General features: G+C 50.9%; 1 protein-coding gene and 1 pseudogene across 2 annotated transcripts; both read left to right on the plus strand.

Annotated features, from left to right (window-relative positions):
• LOC139280927 (zinc finger protein 229-like) overlaps positions 1 to 18,216 on the plus strand; it is a 58,772-nt pseudogene that overhangs the window by 1,269 nt on the left and 39,287 nt on the right.
• On the plus strand, positions 5,864 to 17,907 carry LOC139280926 (uncharacterized). Of its 2 annotated transcripts, none has more exons than XM_070900735.1 (2): positions 5,864 to 9,661; positions 14,961 to 17,907. In XM_070900735.1, the coding sequence occupies exon 2, from the start codon at positions 15,046 to 15,048 to the stop codon at positions 16,177 to 16,179; it is 1,134 nt and encodes a 377-aa protein (XP_070756836.1). In that variant the 5' UTR covers positions 5,864 to 9,661; positions 14,961 to 15,045; the 3' UTR covers positions 16,180 to 17,907. The 2 variants fall into 2 exon arrangements, with proteins under 2 accessions (XP_070756836.1, XP_070756835.1); XM_070900734.1 differs by having other exon boundaries at positions 15,031 to 17,907.

The following is an 18,216-nucleotide window of genomic DNA, read 5'->3' on the forward strand; positions in this document are numbered from 1 at the left end:
GCTGCACTCCTCTGCTCACTGCGAATCGACTCACGGGGTGGTGCTGAACTGCGCATGCCGCAGCTCTCTGCAATAATTCAGCCTGCAAAAATCAAAGTACACTTTTCCCAGAATTTGAGCAAAGGAACTGGGCCTGGCCAGGAGGCGGCGTGGGACAGGACAAAGAATGATTACATCCTAGGGTCTTAAAGAAGTGGCTGTAGGGATAGTGGATACATTGGTTGTAATTTAGCAAAACTGCCTGGATTCTGGGGCAGTCCGAAGAGATTGAAAAACCGCAAATGTAACGGCTCTATTTTGAAAAGGAGGCAGACAAAAAGCAGGAAACTATCGACCAGTTTGCCTAATTTCTGTCATTGGGAAAATGCTGAGTCCATTATTCAGGAAGCAGTAGCGGGACATTTGGAAAAGCATAATTCAATCCAGCAAAGTCAGCATGGTTTAATGAAAGAGAAATGTGATTGCCAAATTTGTTTTTTGAGGATGTAACGAGCAGGGTGGATAAGTGGGATCCAGTGGATGTGGTGTATTTGGATTATTTCCAGATGGCATTCGATAAGGTGCCACATAAAAGGTTACTGATAAGACAAAAGCTCATGGGCTTGGGGATCTATTATAATAAATCTATTAGCTTGGAGAGAGGATTGGCAAACTAACAGAAAACAGAGAGTCGGGATAAATGGATCATTTTCTGGTTGGCAAACAATAACAGTGGGGTGCCACAGGGATCAGTGCTGGGTCCTCAACTATTTATAATCTATATTAATGAATTCAATGAAGGGACCAAGTGTAATGTAGCCAAGTTTACTGAGACAAAGATGGATGGGAAAGCAAACTATGAAAAGGACACAATTAATCTGCAAAAGGATAAAGACAGGCTCAGTGACTGGGCAAAAAATTGGCAGGTGGAGTAAATTGTGGGAAAATGTGAGGTTATTCACTTTGGCAGAAATAATAGAAAAATTTATTATAATTTAAATGGAGAAAATTTTCAAAGTGTTGCAGTAAAGTGAGACCTGGGGGTCCTTGTGCATGAAACACAAAAAAGTTAGTATGCAGGTACAGCAAGTAATCTGGAAGGCAAATGGAATGTTGGCCTTTATTGCAAGGGGGATAGAGTATAAAAACAGAGATATCCTGCTACAACTGTACAGGGTATTGGTGAGGCCACACCTGGAGTACTGCATCTGGTTTTGGTCTCCGTATTTAAGGAAAAATATACTTGAATTGGAGACTGTTCAGAGAATGTTCACTAGATTGATACCGGAGATGATGGGGATGACTTATGAGGACAGGTTGAGTAGGTTGGGCCTAGACACATTGGAGTTAAGAAAAATAAGGGGTGCTCTTATTGAAATAAGATAATGAGGGGGCTCGACAGATGGATGCAGCGAGGATATTTCCACTCAGAGGGATAACTAAAACTAAGGGACATAGTCTTAGAGTAAGGGGCCGCCCATTAAAAACTGATATGAGGAGAAATTTCTTCTGAGTGTTGTAAATCTATGGAATTCTCTGCCACAGAGCACTATGGAGGCTGGGTCATTAAATTAAATTTAAGGCAGAGATAGACACATTTTTGAGCGATAAGGGAGTAAAGGGTTATGGGGAGCTGGCAGGGAAGTGGAGCTGAGTCCATGAGATTAGCCATGATCTTATTGAATGGTGGAGCAGACTCGAGGGGCCACATGGCCTACTCCTGCTCCTAGTTCTTATGTTAACTGAACCCAGGCAGAGTCGGCACCTTCAGTGGATGATATAGAGGGGAACCAGAGAGTGCGGAATTGAACCCAGCCAGTGTCAGCAACTTCAGGGGAGGGGAACCAGTGAGTGTAGAACTGAACCCAGCCAGTGTCAGCAACTTCAGGGGAGGGGAACCAGTGAGTGTAGAACTGAACCCAGCCAGAGTCAGCACCTTCAGGGGAGGGGAACCAGTGAGTGTAGAACTGAACCCAGCCAGAGTCAGCACCTTCAGGGGAGGGGAACCAGTGAGTGAGAACTGAACCCAGCCACTGTCAGTGATGAAAATTGGGAGGTGAGGACAAGCTGTGTTCAGACGAACGACGTGTTTGAATTTCAGGACAGGGAGGTGAAGAATATATGGGGTGGGGATTTTCAGATTTGCAGGAACAAGAGAGGAAATAATATTCCATAGAATCTAGAATTGTCTCTTCTGAATTTCTGTCCTGTACTTGCAGTAATGATTTTTGTAAACTCCTTTTCCAGGGCATTCGAATGGTAGGATTTGCAAACAAAAGATCACATCAAGCTCTGACAGAATCACTCGATTCCTCAGGACCTGAATATCATCAGCCTTTGAATGTAGAAGGCGAAAAGTTTGTCTGTTCTGTCTGTGGGAACAGATTTCAAACATCAGTGTGACTGGAAAAGCATTGAGACACACACACCCGAGTGAGAGTGTTCCAGTGCACAGACTGTGGAAAGAGCTTGAAGCAGTTTCACAGCCTGAAAAAAACATCGTAGCATTGACAGCGGGAAGAAACCGTATACATGTTTTGTGTGTGGACGTGGCTTCAACTGATCATCCAACCTGGAGAGACACAAGGACACCTGCACCATGGAGAAACTGGTGGAATGTGGGGACTGTGGGAAGGGCTTCAATTCCCCCTCTGAGCTGGAAGTTCATCGGCGCAGTCACACTGGGGAGAGGCCATTCACCTGCTCTGAGTGTGGGAAGGGATTCATTTTGTCATCCAGCCTGCTGAGACACCAGCGAGTTCACTCCAGGGAGAGGCCATTCACCTGCTCTGACTGTGGAAAGGGATTCAGTTTTTCATCCAGCTTGCTGCTACACCAGCGAGTTCACACTGGGGAGAGGCCATTCACCTGCTCTGAGTGTGGGAAGGGATTCACTCTGTCATCCCGTCTGTTGGAACACCAGCGAGTTCACACTGGGGAGAGGCCGTACACCTGCTCTGAATGTGGGAAGGGATTCACTCGATCAACCCACCTTGTAACTCACCAGCAAGTTCACACTGGGGAAAGGCCGTTCACCTGCTCTGAATGTGGGAAGGGATTCTCTACCTCATCCCACCTTCGAATTCACCAGCGAGTTCACACTGGGGATAGGCCGTTCATCTGCTCTGAGTGTGGGAAGGGATTTATTACCTCATCCCACCTGCTGCTACACCAGCGAGTTCACACTGGGGAGAGGCCATTCACCTGCTCTGAGTGTGGGAAGGGATTCACTGTATCATCCCGTCTGTTGGACCACCAGCGAGTTCACACTGGGGAGAGGCCGTTTACCTGCTCTGAGTGTGGGATGAGATTCACTGTATCATCCAGTCTACTGTCCCACCAGCGAGTTCACACTGGGGAGAGGCCGTTCAGCTGCTCCGTGTGTGGAAAGGGATTCACTCATTCATCCAACCTGCAGACACACCAGCGAGTTCACAAGTGATTGCAGGGTTTGGATTCTGCTGCTGTCCCAGACTGAATCGTGTGTATTCTGACAGTTGGGCTTTCTTTCCGCTCATACTGATTCCCCCGATAACTGGGCTGGAGTTAAATATTCTGCATATTTGACAAATTATTCAATGGGAAATGGGTGAGGTAAAAAATAATGCTGATTGTGTTTGCATCCAAAATTCACCTTTTAAAAAAACATAAGAAATAGGAGTAGGAATAGGCTATTGGCCACTCGAACCTGTTTTGCCATTTAATAAGATCATGGCTGATCTGATCATGAGCATAGCTCCACTTTCCTGCCCGCTCCCCATAACCCTTCACTCCCTTATCGTACAAAAATCTGGCTACCTCCACCTTAAATATATTCAATGACCCAGCCTTCACAGCTCCCTGGGGTAGAGAATTCCAAGGATTTACTCAGAGAGAAGAAATTTCTCCTCATCTCAGTTCTGAATCGGCAACCGCTTATTCCTAAACTGTGCCCCCAGGTCTAGATTCCCTACGAGTGGAAACATCCTCTCTGCATCTAACTTGTCGAGCACCCTCGGTATCATATGTTTCAATAAGATCATCTCTTATTCTAAACTCCAATGAGTATCGGCCCAATCTGCTCAACCTTCATGTCAACTCTTCCATCTCAGGAATCAAACTAGTGAAGCTTCTCTGTACTGTCTCCAATGCAAGTATATCCCTCCTTAAATAAGATCAAAATTGGATGCAGTACTTGAGGTGTGGTCTAAGAAATACCCTGTACAGTTGTAGCAGGACTTCTCTGCTTTTATACTCCATCCCACTTTCAATAAAGGCCAACATTTATTTTGCCTTCATAATTATTGCTGTACCTGCATATTAACTTTTTGTGTTTCATGCACAAGGACATCCAGGTCGCTCTGTACTTCAGCATTTTGTAATATTTCTCCTTTTAAATAATAGATTTTATTTTTATTTTCCCACCCAGCTTTGTATCATCAGAAAACTTGGCTACATTACACTCTGTCCCTTCATCCAAGGCATTAATATAGATTGTAAATAATTGAGATCCAGCACCGATCCCTGCAGCAACCTCCTAGTTGCCGTTTGACAACCGGAAAATGACCCATTTGTCCCGACTCTGTTGTCTGTTAGTTAGCCCACCCTTTATCTATGCTAATATATTACCCATGGCCACTTAAGCTCTTAACTTGTGCAGTAATCTGTTAGGTGGCACCTTAATGAATGCCTTCTGGAAATCCAAATACACCACGTCCACTTGTTCCCCCTTATACACCCTGCTCATTATATCCTCAAAAGAACTCCAGCAAATTTGTCAAACATGATTTACCTTTCATACAGCCAAGCTGGCTCTTCTTGTCTGTATTATGCTTTTCCTTGGAGAAGCCCCCAGACCCCAGAGCTTTGGCCCACAGACACTGGGACACTGGTTCATCACATAGTGGGGTCGATCCCTCTGCCGCCCACCCCCAGACCCTCCAGCTTTGGCCGACAGACCTGGACATTGAGTCTCCACATGGGGGAGTGATCCCTCTGCACCTTCCCTGCAGACCCCAGGGTTTTGGCCGACAGACCTGGGACGTTGGGATTCCACATGGGGAAACCGATCCCTCTGCTCCCCAGACATGCCAGCGTCCCCTCAAACTCCCCTGTCCCAGACTTCCCCAGAAACCCCTCACCTGTTCCAGGCTGACCCAGACCCCCCCTCAACATCCCCTGTCCCAGACCCCCCCTCAACATCCCCTGTACCAGACTGACACCCCCCTCACCCTCCCATGTCCCAGACTGACCCAGACCCCCTACCCCCTCACTGTCCCCTGTCCCAGACTGACCCAGACACCCACTTCACCCTCCCCTGACCCAGACCCCCCCTCAACCTCCCCTGTCCCAGACACCCCTCACCCTCCCCTGTACCAGACTGACACCCCCCTCACCCTCCCATGTCCCAGACTGACCCAGACCCCCCCTACCCCCTCACCGTCCCCTGTCCCAGACTGACCCAGACTCCCACTTCACCCTCCCCTGTCCCAGACTGACCCAGACCCCCCGCCCTCACCCTCCCCTGTCCCAGACTGACCCAGACCCCCTCACCCTCCCCTGTCCCAGACTGATCCAGACCCCCCTCACCCTCCCCTGTCCCAGACTGACCCAGACCCCCTCACGCTCCCCTGTCCCAGACTGACCCAGACCCCCCTCCCGCTCCCCTGTCCCAGACTGACCCCTCCCCCTCCCTCCCCTGTCCCAGACTGACCTAGACCCCCTCACCATCCCCTGTCCCAGATTGACCCAGACCCCCCCTCACCCTCCCCTGACCCAGAGCCCCCCTCACCCTCCCCTGACCCAGACCCCCCTCATCCTCCCCTGTCCCAGACTGACCCAGACCCCCCCTCACCTTTCCCTGTCCCAGACTGACCCAGAACCCCCCCTCACCCTCCCCTGTCCCAGACTGACCCAGACGCCGCCTCACCCTCCCCTGTCCCTCACCCTCTCATGTCCCAGACTGATCCAGACCCCCGTCACCCTCCCCTGTCCCAGACGGATCCAGACCCGCCTCACCTTCCCCTGTCCCAGACTGACGCAGACCCCTCCCTCACCATCCCCTGTCCCAGACTGACCCAGAACCCCCTCACCCTCCCCTGACCCAGACCGTACCTCACCCTCCCATGACCCAGACCCCCCCTCACCCTCCCCTGTCACAGACTGATCCAAACCTTTCCCCTCAGCTTCCTCTGTGCCAGACTAACCCAGATCCCCCCTCACTCTCCCCTGTCCCAGACTGACCCAGACACCGCTCCCCCACCCCTGTCCCAGACTGACCCCCCCATCACCCTCCTTTGTCCCAGACTGAACCCCCCCCTCACCCTCCCGTGTCCCAGACTGACCCAGACCCCCCCCTCCCCTGTCCCAGACTGACCCAGAACACCCTCTCCCTCCCCTGTCCCAGACTGACCCAGACACCCCCTCACCCTCCCCTGTCCTAGACTGACTCCCCACCCCCTCACACTCCCCTGTCCCAGACTGACCCAGATCCCTCTCACCCTACCCTGTCCCAGAATGACCCAGACCCCCTTCACCCTCCCCTGACCCAGACCCCCCCTCACACTCCCCTGACCCAGACCCCCCTCACCCTCCTCTGACCCAGACCCCCCTCACCCTCCCCTGTCCCAGACTGACCCAGACCCCCCTCCTCTGTCCCAGACTGACGCACATCCCCCCCCCGTCCCAGACTGACCCAGACCCCCTCACCCTCCCCTGACCCAGACCCCCCTCACCTTCCCCTGACCCAGACCCCCTCACCCTTCATTGTCCCAGACTGACCCAGAACCCCCCAACCCCTCACAATCCCCTGACCCAGACCTTCCCCTGACCCAGACCCCCCCTCACCATTCCCTGACCCAGACACCCCCCTTACCCTCCCCTGTCCCAGACTGACCCACCCCCTCACCCTCCCCTGTCCAAACTGACCCAGTCCCCTCCTCCCCTGTCCCAGACTGACGCAGTCCACCCCTCACCCTCCCCTGTCCCAGACTGACCCAGACCCCCCTCACCCTCCCCTGACCCAGACCCCCCCCCTCACCCTTCCCTGTCCCAGACTGACCCAGAACTCACCCTCCCCTGTCCCAGACTGACCCAAACCTTCCCCCTCAGCATCCCCTTCCCAGACTGACCCAGACCCCCCTTACTCTGCCCTGACCCAGACATCGCACCCCCACCCCTGTCCCAAACAGACCCCCCCCCACTCACCCTCCCCTGTCCCAGACTGACCCAGAACCCCTCGTCAGCCTCCCTGGTCCCAGACTGATCCAGAAACCCACTCCACCTTCCCTTGTCCCAGAAACCCCATCAACTTTCCCTGACCCAGGCCCCCCCCCTCAACCTCTCCTGTGCCAAATATCCCAGAACCCCCCTCACCCTCCCCTGTCCCAAACTGACCCAGACCCCCCCCCTCACCCTACCCTGTCCCAGACTGACCCAGATCCCTTCACCCTCCCCGTCCCTGACTGACCCACACCCGCCTCACCCTCCCCTGACCCAGACCCCCCCTCACCCTCCCCTGTCCCAGACTGACCCCCCCCTCACCCTTCCCTGTCCCAGACTGACCCAGAACCCCCCCCTCACCCTCCCCTGTCCCAGACTGACCCAAACCTTCCCCCTCAGCATCCCCTTCCCAGACTGACCCAGACCCCCCTTACTCTGCCCTGACCCAGACATCGCACCCCCACTCCTGTCCCAAACAGACCCTCCCCCCCCACTCACCCTCCCCTGTCCCAGACTGACCCAGAACCCCTCGTCAGCCTCCCTGGTCCCAGACTGATCCAGAAACCCACTCCACCTTCCCTTGTCCCAGAAACCCCATCAACTTTCCCTGACCCAGGCCCCCCCTCAACCTCTCCTGTGCCAGAATATCCCAGAACCCCCCTCACCCTCCCCTGTCCCAAACTGACCCAGACCCCCCCTCACCCTACCCTGTCCCAGACTGACCCAGATCCCTTCACCCTCCCCGTCCCTGACTGACCTGACCCACACCCGCCTCACCCTCCCCTGTCCCAGACTGACCCAGACCCCCCCTCACCCTCCCCTGTCCCAGACTGACCCACCCCCTCACCCTCCCCTGTCCCAGACTGACCCAAACCCGCACTCACCCTCCCCTGACCCAGACCCCCCCCCCCCTCACCCTCCACTGTCCCAGACTGACCCAGAGCCCCCTCACCCTCCCCTGACCCAGACCCTCACCCTCCCCTTTGCCAGACTGGACCAGAACTCCTCCGAGATCCACCAAACTTTTGTTTAATAGCTGAATGTGCTAACCAATGCACCACAGAGACATATTGAATTATCGACAAAAACATATTCTAAGAGAGGATGTGACCAAGCTATAACTTTAGATCACAGTGAGCAAAATAGCAGCTGTCCCTATCTGTTTACTTATTCCAATTAACATAGCACTCATTGTAGGAACATGCATCATCATCATCATAGGCAGTCCCTCGAAATGAGGATGACTTGCTTCCACGTCGAAAAGGGAACATGCAAATGGTTGGTGTAAGAAAATACCTTAAACAAATTGACCAGAAATCCTGCGTTTAGCTATTAGAATGGTTCATCAACCAATTAACATGGTATCAGGTTTACTCACAAATGTTGAAATCTTTCCATGAGTTATTTTGTTATTGTATTTATTCTGCACTGTAGAGATCAGATATACACATGCTTGCTTTACTGTGTTGTAGGGCATTAGGCACCTGCTGATACACATGTATGTGTTCAAAATGGTAGCCAAATATAAAATGGCTGCCAGGGGGCTCCTCCAAGCATGATGGGAACTCAGTTAGTCAAGCAATGAACTGCTGACCGAGCAATGACCCTGTGAGGCCTGGTACCAGGAATGTCTTGGATCAACAGCTTGAGACAAGATAACCACAACAAACCGTTATAGTGCCTGGTACGGAATGTCCTTAATCGATGACTCCAGATGGAGTGCTTAGCAACCATGTTGAGATAGCTCAACAAGGTCACAGCAGAGCCCCCGAGTAACAGAGATAAGCGGGCCTGCATCACATCACAGAGTCATGAATCATCCCGAGCTGGCAGGAACCGAACATACAGTCCCCCGATGTACCAGGGGAATTCTATTGGATTAAAGAGACCGATATGTAATCTATAATTGTTATGATTGGATTGTGTCCGGCCGATGTGGGCTGAGTAACTGGAATTAACTGCTGTAAAACATATAAATATTGATGGTTTTCTTTGTTCGGCGGAGAGAGGTGCCTGGACTTAGACCAGAGGCTTCCTCCCCGCCGGTGTAATAAAGGCCGTTTTGGCGTTGGAACCGATCCCGAGTGTTGAGTGATTCTTGCGAGAAAACATTAATGCTAACAGTGGTGTAGTCGACAGGATTCCGAAGTTGCTGAGCGCCCTTGGAGAAACCGGATGAGTATACCTTAAACAAAATTTATAGCGGGTGCCGAAGGTGGATGCCGGTTAATCGCCACAAAGAGACAGTCCAATATCTCAAACACCAAGCCTGAGTCTGCATTAAGAGGACTTTGTCCCACGTGATGGCCAGGAACTAAGTAGGCGCCGGGAACACACTTAGACCGTGGGATCGTGATACCGAACGACATCTTCCGGACCCAGTAATGTGATTTGAAATATACCCCGGGGGGGGGCAGGCGGTGCACAGCGACCAATGGAATCCAAACCTGTGAACAGGGTCGGACCAACGGGCAAAACGGTGGTAGGTAGTCGTTAAGAATATGTAGAGCGCTGTCGGGAATTGCTTAAACGCGTTTTAAGAATTGTATAAGTTTGTGTAAAAACAGACCTGTGACCTGACAGCAGCCCGGAGATGGTCGACTACAAGTTGTGCGAGGTAAAAGGCAAACCTCTGAGAGTAGATTCCTAACGATTATAGTCCTACCCAGGAATGGCCAATAAAGCAGATAAACTGGAGTGGGGGCCGGAAGGCTCCCTTACCCGCCACCTGGCGAAAAAAGAAAAGAAACTAATCGAGAGAATGATTAAAGCAGGATGGGATCCTCAGGACCCACTAGCAGACCAGCAGGAATGGTGAGAGAAGGAAAGGAAAGACAAAGATGAAAAGGCAGTGGTCCTGATACTGCGAGCCCGTGAAAAGTTAACAGAGAAGGGTAACCAGTATGTGCAAACAAAAAGTAAGCAAGTGACTGCTGAGACCGGACTGACAGTTTTGCCAGTCCGAACCATGAGTAGCCCAAGTGCGCCACCTAGTGGGGAAGATTGGGAGTGCCTAGGGAATGAAACAGCTCGATGCGACTCGTTTAAAGGGGATGCCCTGCCACCCCCATATGCCACAATAAACCCGGTCAAGACCGCGCCTGTAAAGGTGGAATGCATACCCGGGGTCCCAGCAGGACACGGGCATAATGGTAGGCCCGCCCTACCCCCACAAATACGATTAACATACACATCGTTATCCCCCGGGGACACGATGCAGTTATTAGACAAGCTGCCACCCCTAATATCTCGCCATAGCAATGCAACCTTCTGGCAGAAGCTCAAAGAAATGAAAATTTGCCACCAGCTCCATAATCAAGATATCGCTGCTATAGTTAGAATTAAAATGCCAGAAAACTACTGGGACAGACAACGGAATGATTACCGAAGCGGTACCTGGTGTACTGACCTGTCTGCTATTAGGCAACAACAGGAGGCGAGCATGATAGCATTCAAAGCGAACGTGACACTCGTCTTAGGCCAGGTTCCCGTAAACTGGAACTCTATAGTGGGAGTAATACAAAAGAAGGACGAACGGGCACAAGAGTACGGGGTTTGGAAATTTGAGGCATTCTTGGCACATAGCGGACCGGCAGAACCCAGCCTTCATACAGTTGTATAAGGACGGACTAAGCTCCGCCCACCAAGCCATCCTAAAAGCAGGCTGAGTGGCATATAATAACTTTGATGACCTGGAAAGTTGGGCTACCTCGGTAGACAATCAACAAAGGTCCAAAATAGCTGCCAGCACAGCTGAGGTCTGTGCGGCCACTGACAAAAAGGCGGCTGAGACATGCTATAATTGCAACAAGACGGGACACCGCCGCGCCGAGTGCGGAGCCCCAAAACGTGATGGACGCAAAAGGTTCAGGAACTGTGACCAATCAGGTCACGAGTCACAGGACTATTGAGCAAAAGTGGGTGGCCAGGAAGGGAAGGGACCGCAACGGGGAGCTAAAAAGGGACAAAATCCCAATGAAAGAACCCCAGACGTTAGTATGCTCGGAAATCAGCAGCTGCTGGACATTATACAGCAGCTGACCCAGAAGCAGACGAAACCCCAATGAATCGCATCGGCCCCCAGCCAAGAACCTGATTCCCGCATGTGGATCAATGCATCGTTAGGGGACCGGCGATGCGACATGTTGATAGACACCAGGGCATCGGTGTCCCTAACCAATCTCGATCTACCCACTACCCGGCGATCCATCATAATCAAAGCAGTAGGGGGAAACAGGACCACGGCGTATCAAAGCGAAACACAAGTGCTCGAGGTAGACGGTATAATGGTACCGGTCCAGTTCTGGGTATGTCAAAATTCAGAGGGCACTATACTAGGGATGGACCTACTCCGCGAGCTAGGCACCATAGTGGACGCTAGGTGAAGGCGGGTAACCTGGAAAGCCAAGAAAGGGTATAAGGATAAAGTTGCATGGAAATGGGCCCCAGTAAAAAATATAGCCACGTTAGGTAAAACAGGCACCTTGACGAGAAACTGGTCAAAGGACGGGGTGTTGGGATTATTACTGTGTCAGGCTATCCCGGGAGTTTGGGCAATAAGCAAACAGGACTGCGGACTCATTGATATCACGGGACCGGTACATCTTCCCCACAAACAATACCCTATTAAATCAGAGGCCATGCGGGCCACTGAGGAGATAATAGAAGCCCTGGTAGACCAAGGCATATTACGACAGACAGTGTCAGTCACGAACTCCCCGATGTGGCCAGTGAAGAAACTGGATGAGAGTTACCGACTAACAATAGATTATACAGCACTAAATAAAGTAACGCCCAGGGAACACCCGATTGTGGCCAGCCCAGCAACTATTTTCAACGGTCTGAATCCGGAACACAGGATTTTCACTGTTTTAGATATTGCTAACGGATTTTGGTCGATCCCACTGGACCCTGCATCTGAGGAAAGATTCATATTTAGCTCCAGAGGCAGACAATACACGTGGACCCGACTCCCTCAGGGGTTCCACAACAGTCCGAACATTTTCCACCGAGTCATGAGCAATGCCTTGGAACAGTGTGACTTAATCCCTTACAACAGCACAATCTTCAGTATGTGGATGACATCTTGATAGCCTCGGCAAGCGACCGAGAGCACTTAGGGGCCGTTGCCATGGTTTTAAGGATTCAAGACAAGGCACGTTTTAAAATAAATCCAAAAAAGGCACAGATCGGGCAAGCCATGGTTCGATATTTGGGACACAATATCAGTCAGGGAAAAATGACCTTTCCGACAGACCGAAAGACAGCCATCGCTGATATGCCCCGACCAACAACGGTACGGGGAGTGCGGCGGGTGATGGGCTTGTTCAACTATTGCAGGAATTTCATTCCTCAATTTGCGAATATGGCCGAACCCATTCAGCGACTAGTGAGGGAAGGAAAACCAGGAACTGAACAGGTAGAGTGGGGATTGGAGTAAGAAGAAGCCTATGGGAAATTAAAAGCTGAATTGTTGGCAGCCCCGGTGCTGAAGCTACCTGACATGACTAAGCCGTTCCATGTATATTACAATCTCGAGGGGGGTTTCTACAGCGGCGTAATAACCCAGGAAAAGGAAGGGGTAATGAGACCAGCAGCGTATTACTCAACACAAGAGTCCCCGGTAGCGAAGGGGCTTCATCGGTGTGTGGTTGCCCTCGATTGTGCTGCTTGGGCTGCAAGAATATGCGAACCAGTGACGATGTCAGGATACTTATCTTACACACGAAGCACACCATAGTGGAATTACTAAACACTGGGAGGTTAAAAACGGTGTCGGATGCCTGACGAGCTACCTGGGAGGCGGTACTATTGCCCAAAGACCAGTCCATACAAATAATCAGGGATATAGGTTTTAATCCCGCGGAGGGAATAGTGACCGAAGGCGAACCCCATCGTTGCAAAACTGAGATAGATCAAGGAACGGAAGGGGGGATAGCCGATAAACCTCTGGGCGACCCCGATTTAACCCTTTACGTTGACGGTCCCGACGGTATATTTACAGACAATTCCGCACCAGATGGGGCGTGGTAGACCAGGACGGTGCCATCCTCCTGCGAGGGGCACTGGAAGGAACAGTGTCCGCCCAAGTAGCGGAGCTCGTGGCTTTGACCGAAGCCCTTAAATTGGCAGAGGGGAAGCGTGTAAATGTCTATACCGACAGCCAGTACGCGTTCAGGGTAGTACACGACTACATGATAGCATGGAGCAGACGTGGGTACATAACCTCAGGAGGGGGGCACATTAAACACGAGAATATAGTTCGGGAGTTGGTAAAAGCCGTTAAAAGACCCGCTACAGCAGCTGTAATAAAGATCAAGGCGCATCAAAAGGTAGAAACCAGGGAACAGCGGGGAAACATGCAGGCAGATCAAGCAGCCAGAAGCGCAGCGGAAGAAGATGAGCCCCAGATAATCAAAGTAGACGTGATAGGACCAGGAGAGCTGAATATCCACAAGGTACAGGAAGAAAGTAGCTCGGAGGAACGGTCGCTATGGGAGAGCCAGGGGGCCAGCATTGGGGAAGACGGGGTGTGGAGAAAGGGACTACAAGTAGTCGCCCCGTCCTCTATCCAGACCGAACTACTCCAGCTACACCACGAGCCGGATCACACTGGGCAAGACGGAATGCTGAGCTGTCTACTCAAAGACTGGTGGTGGGCCGGGATCGGGCGAGACGTAGAAAAGCATTGCCAGCGCTGCATAGTATGTGCACAGCGTAATCCAGACAGACCCATAAAGGTCAAAATGGCACATCAGACACGTCCCAGGGGCCCGTGGGAGAATCTCACAGGGCCCCTACCCAACAGTCGGGGAAAGAAATACTGCCTGGTCATTATTGATCAATTTACCAGGTGGGTTGAGGTTTTTCCCACCCGGAATTGCGGAGCATCCACAGTAGCACAGATTCTCGCATTCGACATAATCCCACGATGGGGAGTGCCCCTCCCAATTGACTCAGACCAGGGGACACACTTCACAGGACAGATCATGAAGCGGGCATGCGGTCTGCTCGGAATCTGACAACGGTTCCACATCCCGTACCATCCACAGAGCTCGGGAATGGTGGAGCGAATGAACCTTAAGACAGCAATTGCCAAAGTCATAACTGAAACCGGGAAGGGATGGGTGGACGTTCTACTCTGTATACTAATGAGACATAGGGCCACCCCTAACCAGACCACAGGTCTGACCCCCTTTGAATTAATGACGGGGAGGGCCATGAGACTCCCCGAAGGTATCATAGCGGGGGGAGAGGAAATGGGACCTTTACGAGATCGGATTAAACAATATGTAAAACAATTAGATTCACAGCTGAAGGAAATAATAAAAGAGGTGGTAGAGCAACAGACCATACGGGACTTGGAGATCCAAAACAAAGGAAATGCCGACGCACAGCTCCCACAGGTAGGTGACAAAGTGTTGGTACAAGTCACCCCCGACAGGATGGGATTTGCCCCAAGGTGGACCAGACCATATGACATCATTTTGACTCGCGACACGTGTGCATGTGTCGACATGAGAGGGAATGGTCGGTGGAAGCATTGGTCGCAATTAAAAAGGTATAACTCAGAAGGGTAATGGCCAAACCAAGGGTGATACGCCTAAACGAGACAGAATAGTATGCCGCAAAATACCAGGAGTGGTTAGATACCCTTTTGGAAGGGGTCTTGGTGGTGATAGGAGTTTGGGTAATATTTAAGTGGGCAAAGGCATGGGCTCACGCGCTACAGATTCAGCTTGAAATGGTTCGACTATAACCTTGTACTTCTGATTTCGCAGGGTGACGAGGATACTCATAGAGCAGAACCTAACCCCTGGTGACGACCATGCCGTCTGTTTAAAATTACAGATAATACTTACCAGAATGGGAATACGAACGACGCTACTCGTAATATGGATAGCCCTGAGACATACACATACCCTGGACGACACCGACGGACAGCAGAGCACGCTGGAAGTAAACAATCACATGAACTATGGAGTTTTGTTCAATGTGACGGACGGAGTGTGCGTCCCAGTGACTAAGGATTGGAGCAAGGACAGGACTTATTTTAATTCATGGTTGCAAGTGAATCCCAATAAGAACCGGGTATGTGTACAGTGCTCCACGGGTACAAGGGGCAGCTGCATTAAATGGAGGGATGCCAAAGGGCCCGATGAATGTACCTTCAGCATAATTTGCGCGCCTCCAGAGCAGTCCCAGCAATCAGTTATCCGCAAAAAGGGAGTGGGGCTGTGTGGGTACTATGAGGAGGTGGGAGCGGCTGCAATATCACTGTATGTGTGCTTTTCACCTTCGCCGACACCTCGCCCCATACGAACCACTACATTGCCCGAGGAACTGCCTTGTCCGACAAATACCAAGGGGCCAGAAAATGGGATCGTACTTTACAACGAAGAGGAATTGTTGTATGATAATGTTAAGCATGAAATTGTGCCTGTCCTGATCAATATTTCATGCATCCAGATGCCGGAGTATTGTACAGAACAGTCAAGGAAAATGTATAATGTATTAAGTAAAGTTGTAATGCAGCAGGCTGCCGATGCAATGGGTGCCAATAGATTCCGAGGACAGGAGTCAGCCCCCAGGATAAAGAGGGAAATAGATAATTATGTTGCTCCCGGCTTCAATGCAGGAACCTCCGTAGTAAACTCGCTAGGCATACAAGGGTTAAACAAAAGGCTGGAACAGCTTAAAAGGTTAATGAAGGGGTTATTCGAAAGTGTGGATCAAAACCAGGAAGATCAAGCCAACCTAGGAAAGGAGGGTGCCGAAATCCAGCTGGATGGCATCTCAGTCCTGGAAGCTCACGCCAAAACCATCAATCACCTCATTGATAGAGAAAGAGAAGATACTGGAAGGCAAAGACAGGGGCAACTCTATCACGCTTATGGCCTGTGGATGGTGGGACAGATCCGCCACAATCTCGATCAGATCCGATTGGATAGACAGTTCACATTTGGCTCAGTTGGCCAACCAGAGGGGGACACTGGATAATTGTACTCTGAAGGGACTGACCCGAGTATACCCAGCGATTCCAGATTGCTAGATGGGTAGGAATACTGGGATAGGGATAGTCCTGATGATCCCTATAGCCACGCCGGACTCAGGGCCGTTCCCCCTGTACCAACTAGAGAATATTGGGGTAATACGGGAAAATGTCCCCAACCGTTACTATCTGACCACCACCTCCGCCGTTCGCCGAAACGACATACTTACCGGGATTTCCCTAACAGGATGCAAGCAAAGGGGGGAGATCACAGTATGCCCTCACCCGGTGGGCCGAGGGGAGCTCGACGAGTGCGGGTTTAACCGAACCAACAGATGTGTACTAGAAATAGTGCCCGCACACATGCACTTTGTGAGGACAGGCTACGGAGGGAAGGGAAGGTACTGCGTCTCTACTACCGAGCGTTCATACCAGTATAATGACCTGCAGTGCCCGATACCACAGCCGAACTTACGCTTTGCGCCGCTACGCCCTGTCACGATCGGGCAAGCGCATACTACCCAGGTTAGGCGCCGGAAGCCCGAAGATATTAATGTAACCGATCAGCTCCACGATCATTTGCAGGATTATGTCGAGCCAGACCAGGTCCCCATCCCACATCTAACCGAAATATTACGGAAATTGAGGCTCAGAGTGGGTCAATTCGTAAAGCTCTCCCACCAACTGCAAACTAAATTCAAAGTACTGGAAGAAGATATTGATGTAGACTTATAAAATCAGAGTTGGTGGAAAAAGGTCTGGGACTGGGGAATGAATGTGAACATCCATGATTGGATTCGAATAATTTCACACATACTGGTCGGGGTACAATTGATCTTAGCAATAACATGGGGTATAATGGCCTGCCAGGCGTTCAGGCACCATGCACAACAAAGAAGGACCCATGATATCCCTGGATATTAAAAAAGCCTGTCTAACAGAGGGGCAGGAGGATTTGGCCTTAATCAATTTGATCTAAGCAACCGGGACTCCTGAAACCGCGTGACTGGCCAGCACGTTGAGGCAGGGAGTACCGGGCCGTGCACAAAATCTATTAGGGATGGAGATAGGACTAGTCCCTTTACCGAAACGGGGGAATTGTTGTCGGGCATTAGGCACCTGCTATATATATATATATATATACATGTATGTGTTTAAAATGGTAACCAAATATAAAATGGCTGTCAGGGGGCTCCTCCAAGCATGATGGGAACTCAATTAGTCAAGCAATGAACTGTTGATTGAGGCTGACTGAGCAATGACCCTGTGAGGCCTGGTACCAGGAATGTCTTGGATCAACAGCTTGAGACAAGATAACCATAACAAACCGTTATAGTGCCTGGTACAGAATGTCCTTAATCGATGACTCCAGATGGAGTGCTTAACAATCATGTTGAGATAGCTCAACAAGGTCACAGCAGAGCCCCCGAGTAACAGAGATAAGGGGGCCTGCATCACATCACAGGGTCATGGATCAGCCCGAGCTAACAGGAAACGAACATACAGCCCCCCGATGTACCAGGGGAATTCTATTGGGTTGAAGAAACCGATATGTAATCTATAATCATTATGATTGAATTGTGTCCAGTCAATGTGGGCTGAGTAACTGGAATTAACTGCTGTAAAACATATAAATATTGATGGTTTTCTTTGTTCGGCGGAGAGAGGTGCCTGGACTTAGACCAGAGGCTTCCTCCCCGCCAGCGTAATAAAGGCCATTTTGGCGTTGGAACCGATCCTGAATGTTGAGTGATTCTTGCGAGAAAACATTCATGCTAACAACTGGATGCCCTGGGAACCAGACATTCTAGAGCCCAGGCCAATGATGGGACATTGCTCTTTCTGCTCGGAATGGGGATCAGTAACTCACAGACTGGCAACAACGAACCACAGGCCTGTAATGGACCCTTGACCCATGCTGCTCTGTGTGGGCCTCAATACCATACTGGATGATAAAGTAACATACCACATGTGGGGATGGAGTCTGGGCTTTAGAACATAAGAATTAGGAACAGGAGTAGGCCATCTAGCCCCTCGAGCCTGCT

Source organism: Pristiophorus japonicus, chromosome 15, assembly GCF_044704955.1.
Source record: "Pristiophorus japonicus isolate sPriJap1 chromosome 15, sPriJap1.hap1, whole genome shotgun sequence".
NCBI lineage: Eukaryota > Metazoa > Chordata > Chondrichthyes > Pristiophoridae > Pristiophorus > Pristiophorus japonicus.

Coding starts and splice junctions, on each gene's coding strand:
- LOC139280926 (XM_070900734.1), top strand. CDS start 9,614: ATGGAATCCAAACCTGTGAACAGGGTCGGACCAACGGGCAAAACGGTG. Junction 9,662..15,030: donor GACCAACGGGCAAAACGGTG/GTAGGTAGTCGT, acceptor TTAAAATTACAG/ATAATACTTACCAGAATGGG.